At 46.5% G+C, this 7,189-nt stretch overlaps 1 protein-coding gene across 1 annotated transcript; it reads left to right on the forward strand.

Annotated features, from left to right (window-relative positions):
* Positions 1-3,224, forward strand: LOC129464657 (dol-P-Man:Man(5)GlcNAc(2)-PP-Dol alpha-1,3-mannosyltransferase). Its single transcript, XM_055246016.2, is given in 5 exon segments — positions 1-1,933; positions 1,936-2,094; positions 2,097-2,189; positions 2,192-2,428; positions 2,431-3,224. Coding segments are annotated over 5 exon segments (1,368 nt in total). The 5' UTR covers positions 1-1,809; the 3' UTR covers positions 3,186-3,224.
* Positions 3,225-7,189: the final 3,965 nt, after the last annotated feature.

A 7,189-nucleotide genomic window follows, 5' to 3' on the forward strand; every position in this document is an offset into this window, starting at 1 on the left:
ACTGAAGGATGGTCGGTACAGCTTCACAAGGGCAGCAGCCTCCACAGACTGTGTGTTAGGAAGACAAGGATGACTGTTGAGCTCTGCCATGGCTCAAAGCACCTGGTGGCCCTAAGCACCCACTACCCCTGGCCCCTTTCTCAGGTCCAGCACATCTCAGAAGACTGGCACCTCAGGAACCTGCATTCAGGGTACATTTAGAGTACACACTAAGTGTGTTAATAAATTAAGCTGACTAAGTGCTACTGCTCTACTCCTGCATCCGTTACTTTCGAAAATACTATTTATTGCAACAGATCGGTGGCCATTTGAAAATGCATATTCTTCTTGTCCCAGGTGGGTTAATCACAACTTGTAGACAGAATCCAAGATTGCTTGCTTTGGAAAGATTTGCTCTGGCCCTGTAATTTTTATACTCATAGGGCAATTTTCATTAAAGCTATATTAGTCCATTTTCATACTGCTATGAAGAAATACCCAAGACTGCATAATTTATAAAGAAAAAGAGGTTTAACGGACTCGCAGTTCCACATAACTGGGGAGGCATCACAATCATGGTGGAAGGTGAAGGAGAAGCAAAGGCACGTCTTACATGGCAACAGGCAAGAGAGTGCTTTCAGGGGAACTTCCCTTTATAAAACCATCAGATCTCGTGAGACTTATTCATTATCATGATAACAGCATGGGAAAAATCCACCCCTGAGATTCAGTTACCTCCCAACGAGTCCCTCCCACAACATGTGGGGATTATAGGAGATACAACTGACGATGAGATTTGGGTGGGGACACAGCCAAAGCATATCAAAGACTTACTTTGTTATTATGGAAACTCAAAGTAAAAGCTGATTCACTTGAGTGTGAAATGAGAATTCACTTGCTTTTTAAGACTTTTTGTAAAGTAATTGAAACACTAGGGCTTTAGCAGAAGCCTGGGGTGGGACAATGATGAAAATGAATATAGTGCTCATTCAGGCAATTGAAATAATTTAAAATCAGTCCCAATAAGTTCATTTACTTTCCTGATCTGAGTATTGTCATTGTTTAGCAGGCCCTGAAGAAAAAATTCACCTTAGTGATATTCCTGCTTTGGTGACCTTAAAATGTGTAATTGACCTAGAAGTTCTTGATGATGAGTCTCTTTTTGGAGCAATCTTCTTGGGCTTTGGTTTTTACCCTGAGATTCGTCTGGTGACGTTCTTAACCATTTGAGTGCTTTAGAAGGGTGCATAGATCAATTTGACCCTCTGAAACAAGTTGCTTTTGAGTCAAATCTGTACTGCATCTGCCCATGTTCTCTTTCTTTCTTTCTTTTCTTTTTTTTGAGATGGAGTCTTGCTCTCTCGCCCAGGCTGGAGTGCAGTGGTGCAATCTCAGCTCACTGAGTGCAGTGGCATTATCTCGGCTCACCACAACTTCCACCTGTCAGGTTCAAGCAATTCTCCTTCTTCAACCTCCCAAGTAGCTGGGATTACAGGCACCCGCCACCACACCTGGCTAATTTTTGTACTTTTAGTAGAGATGGCATTTCGCCATGTTGCTCAGGTTGGTCTCGAACTCCTGACCTCAAGTGATCCACTTGCCTCGGCCTCCCGAAGTGCTGGGATTACCACACCTGGCCCTGCCCATGTTTTCTCACACCTGGCTCACCTGGATGTGTGGCTGTCTTTCTCCTTTCCCTGCACATCCTGTACCAGCTCCTCTACAGGTACCTGAAAGACTCCTATTACGAAGTCTGAAAATTAGTGAAAGACACAGAGATCGACCAGAAGGCCTATATGGCCCAGGTGGAAGGCGTCATCAGTGGTACCTATGACTAGACCCAGCTGCGGGATGACAGTGGCCTATGACAGTGGGCCACTTGTGTACCCAGCTGGTTTTGTGTCCATCTTTATGGGGCTGTTCTATGCCCCTGGCCGAGGCACTGACATTCACATGCCCAGAACATCTTTGCTGTGCTCTACCTGGCCGCCTTGCTGCCTGTCTTCTTGATTTACCTCCAGACCTACAAGGCACCTCCCTTCATCTTATTTTTCATGTGCCACGCATCTTACTGTGTTCACTCCGCCTTTGTGCTGCGGCTGTTCTATGACCCAGTGCCCTCAGTATCAGCCTCCTGCTGGTCCGGCGCTGGGGCTGGGGCTGCTGGTGTTCCAGCCTGGCAGCCTCTGTGAAGATGAATGTGCTGCTCTTCGCCCTGGGTTACTGTTTCTTCTCCTCACACAGTTCGGCTGCCATGGGGCCTTCCCCAAGCTGGGCATCTGTGTTGGCCTTCAGGTGGTGCTGGGGTTGCCCTTCCTGCTGGAGAAGCCCACTGGCTACCTGTCTCGCTCCTTTGACCTTGGCCGCCAGTTTCTGTTCTGCTGGACAGTGAACCGGTGCTTCCTCCCAGGGGCTCTCTGCCTGCACCGTGACTTCCACCTCGCCCTGCTGGCCACCTAACCTTGCTCTACTGGTGGGTGTTTACCCTCTACTGGTGGCACAGGATGGGGGAATGTATCTTGTCACTGCTGAAGGATCCCTCCAAAAGGAAGGTTCCACCCCAGCCCTTCACACCTAACCAGATCGTTTCTGCCCTCTTCAGCTCTAACTTCGTTGGCATCTGCTTCAGCCACCCACTCCACTACCAGTTCTATGTCTGGTATTTCCACACACTGCCCTACCTCCTGCGGGCCAGGACTGCACACTGGCTCACACACCTGCTCAGGTTGCTGGTGGTGGGGCTCATGGAGCTCTCCTGGAACACACACCCCTCCACATCCTGCAGCTCTGCTGCCCAGCCTGTGTGCCGTGCTGTCCTCCTGCTGCAGCTCTGGCTGGGCCTGCAGCCGTTCCCCAAGAGCATCCAACACAGCAAGAAAGTTCCCGAAATCCACCCCTTTCCCTCCAGTGCACTCTCAGGACCTGGGGGAGTGATATACTCTGTGCCCTTCCAAATAAACCTTGCCAAGTCCAATACACACACACACACACACACACACACACACAGACTTCCTCTCTCTATATATAGAGGGACTTACACAGGATGTGCAGGGAAAGGCGACAGCCAGCCACACATCCAGTCAAAATCCCTGAGACTTTTACGTATCTCGATCAACAATGCTATGGCTACAATATTGACACAAAGACACAGAAGGAAGCTGAATTCACAGGAGTACACAGGGATCTTGTATTATCTGCTGGATTAATCCATTTGTATAAAGTATGCTAATTTTACAGACGTTGGTTTCCAGCTTTTGGACCAAATTTTGAACATTGTAAACTGGTTAATTTGAGCCTTTCAGAAATTATAATTTGTTCTATATATTTTTAAAATATCCACTTTTGATTGAGTCACTTATATGTTTGTATTCTTAAAATGAGTGACAGCTAAGTAATTGAATTTACATGCTCTATCATTCTAGTTTAAATATTCAGTTTCATTTTGACATAAAGAAATACATGAAATATGAGTATTTGAAGTTTATTGTCTAAAAAATTTAGTTGCATCCTTTCCTTGGGATATTGTCTTTAATTTTTAAGCTCCAAAGGCCTGGAAAAACAGGCTTTCAATAATTCCTTATTGATTTTTTAACTATCTAAAAATACGTAGAAAAAGTTTGGTTAAAATAAACCTAAGAGTTGTCGAAATTTCTTCGCTTTCAGTTGTTGTTCGCCTGTAAATCTATCCAAAAAACAGGATGGCAGGAGGGAAGGAGAAAAGGAAGAGAGAGAGTAAAATTAGACCATCAGCTAATTACACAATGAATGATTTAACTACAATTGGAATAATGTGCTGGAAATTTACAAGGTGAATGGAAGAAATATGTACAAGAATGCTTCCTCATTAACTCTCAAGGAACCCTGTGGGGGAAGATGTGAGCTTGACCACACTCAGCACCAGGGAAAATCTGCTCAAAATGAGGACTCAACATCTCCCTATTCCTTTTTTTGAAAATAACCAAATATTTTAAAACTTACTGATTTTACCAACTTTTTTTATTAGCCACTTTTCTGCAAATGGAACATGACTCACTTCCTTTGGACAAAAGTGGTCTGTCCCCTTTTCTGCTGGTCTTTGCTTCTCCCATGGGCATTGCCTTCTTCTTAATTTGTTTGGTGCCCATATTTCATTGCCTTTTTCCTTTTTCCTGAGCACAAGAATACTCTCCACCTGCTCACATGGTCTCCCTCTACAATCATGGGTATATTTCTTTCTCTTTCATACAGCCATCCCCTTTCTCCTCTCATATCCACAGACACTCACAGACTTACCCACTCCACTCAAATCTATCTCACACCCTCCAGCTAGAACTCCCCCGTCACAGCTGGAGGGGCCAGCTCATACTTGGGGAGATTAGGTCACCGTGGCTTGTCTATACAGCTGCATTGCTGGCAGGGCCCAGGAACCACTAATCCCATCCCTTATGGTGGAACCAATAGTTTAGTCTCAACTCCACTTTCCAGGCATGTTCATACTCCTAGAAACATGACACATTCATAATAAAGTCAAAACACAAGTCACCTACCCCTGCCTGTAACTCATCACCCACTTCCAAATGTCTTTCTGCAGGTCCTGTAATCCTGGTGGAGGCCCTAGCCTCGTGGAGCTCCTCCCAGTGAGTGGTGGGAGTGGCTGCTGTTCTGACCACCATGGCAGCCATGATGAGGTCTGCAAACATGGGTGGCTTTGTGTGGTGAGGCTGTTCCCAGATGAGCACAGTGGCTGTCACTTTGGTGTAGAAAAGGCCGGCAGCTTCATGCTGTCCACTTCTTGTTATGGCAATAGATGAACCTAATTTGGAATTTGATGGATGAAACAGGACCCACAGATGGATTCCAAACCAGAAGAATGTCAAAGGCTGCCAGAAGGGAGTTGGGAATTAGGTAATAGGGAGGGAAGGAGGCTGGTCCATGACTAGGTTCTGTGTCCATCTGTGGTCACCAACAGTCATAGGTTGGCTGAGATTTACACACAGCAAGGCCAAAGCTGTCAAAATAATGAGCCTCCTTGAACACAGACCATGCAATCATGGGATGTTAGAGCATCAACGGACTTTCAAGCTAGCCCAAGTGTTACAGTAGGTAGTCGGGTGGACATGAGCAGGGCAGGAGAGACCCCTCCCTTCCCCCAGGAATGTCAGGCCACCATCTGGTGATGCTCAGGCAGTTGTTACACTGTCTCTCTAAAATAATAATTGGTCACAGCCAGCACCAGGGAAAGGCAGCCTCCCAATAGATAGAAAACAGCTGAAGCTGGTGATTGACAGCTTCCTGATAAGATCTCAAGAGTTGGGCAAGTGGGCTCAAGCTTGCACATTAAGAGGCAAAATGGTGGTGTTTAACTCGTCTGTGACCTTCTAGGAACATTCAACTGGAAGGGAAGAACGCCTCAAAGTGAGCAAGCGCACAACTGCAGTAAACACAGTGCCCATGTGGCTCTCCCACGTGCTGGCAGGCCACTGTGCATGTGGACAGCCTCCCCCAAGGAAAGAATCCTGGAGAAGGGACACAAGACCGCGGAAGCATGCCAACACATAAAACCCCAAGTCAAATGTCAAACAGTTCCCTTGATCTCTCATGTCACCTGCTTGGCTCTCTTCCAAGTGTACTTTACTTCCTTTAATCCTGCTCTAAAGCTTTTTAATAAATTTCCATTCCTGCTCTAAAACTTGCCTCGGTCTCTGTCTTTCCTTCTGCCTTCTGCCTCCTCAGTCAAATTCTTTTTTCTGAGGAGGCAAGAACTGAGGTTGCTGCAGACCCATGAGGATTCACCACTGCTGACGTATGTCCAAGAGGCTGAGCCAGTTGCCCAAGGTTACAGAAAGTTGGACCGATCTCCAAGTGCCTCTCTCTCTCCTGATGGCTTTTTCAGTATTTACACAATAAACATAATGCCACAGTGCAGACAAGTAAATGTGAGACAAGGAGGTGGTGTTGGTTGACATTCTCAATACTTCACTGCTATTGCCCATGTAACTTTGTCAGGAACATCATATGGTTTTGTAGTTGTTGGAAACTTTACCATCCATTGTCAATTAGAAGAAAAAAAGTAACTCCCTCTTGACACCTGAGCATAGTGAGCAGGCATCAGCAACCATCATGTTTGTGACGAAAAGGCACACGGTTGTCTGCTCTCTTCCTTCCATTTGGCCAGATCTGTCCTGTCTTATGAGCTTGCATCCATGGCCCTCTTGATTAATCCAGGATTGGAAACCTCATCCAAGCCAGAAAATTCAGAGTTTCTTCCCTGTTTTTTGAACAGGAATTCCCTGGCGGTAGAAACTGAGCAGGGGTGTCATGCCATGTCCTGCCATTGAGGGACACAGCTCGGGGCTGCAGTGGCCCACTGGGAGAAGCAAAGGTGAGGCTCTGGGAGACTTCCTGGCGGCATCTGCATCCTGGTTGTCAGCGGTCCCTGGGGCCAGATGCACCCCTCCCCTCCCAGGGGTTCATTGTTCAACTCTTCTTTGGCTTCTTTTGACCAATTAATGGATGTTTTTCTCATGTGCATTCAAGTCAGATTTTCTGTCTCTTGCTACCAAGGAGTCCTATTTGACCAGAAGACTTCCATTCAGAACCCCGGATACATAGTAAAGAACACACTCTTGCCGGGCGCGGTGGCTCACGCTTGTAATCCCAGCACTTTGGGAGGCCGAGGCGGGTGGATCACGAGGTCAGGAGATCGAGACCACGGTGAGACCCCGTCTCTACTAAAAATAAAAAAATACCCGGCCGTGGTGGCGGGCGCCTGTAGTCCCAGCTACTCGGAGGGGCTGAGGCAGGAGAATGGCGTGAACCCGGGAGGCGGAGCTTGCAGTGAGCCGAGACTGCACCACTGCACTCCAGCCTGGGCGACAGAGCGAGACTCCGTCTCAAAAAAAAAAAAAAAAAAAAAAAAAAAAGAACACACTCTTTATACCATTAAAGTAAACCAAACGGATGTCAGTTGCCTTGTTTTAGGCATAAAAAAGACAGAACCCAGAGAGAGGGTGGGGAAAATAGATGAGTTTTGTCAAAGAGAAACCATAGATGGCAGTTAGTTAAAATGGTAAAAACATCTTTATTCAGAAAAACTATTGCAATAGGGTAAAAGAGACCCCAGTAAAGAACTGGCCTCAATTCTGAATACATGAAAAAGGGAGAATTTATAGCCAAGGGGCAGGGTGGGCATCAGTGGGTGGAAAATTACTGAAGGGAAACATTGGAGGCC

This window comes from Symphalangus syndactylus, chromosome 16 (assembly GCF_028878055.3).
Source record: "Symphalangus syndactylus isolate Jambi chromosome 16, NHGRI_mSymSyn1-v2.1_pri, whole genome shotgun sequence".
NCBI lineage: Eukaryota > Metazoa > Chordata > Mammalia > Primates > Hylobatidae > Symphalangus > Symphalangus syndactylus.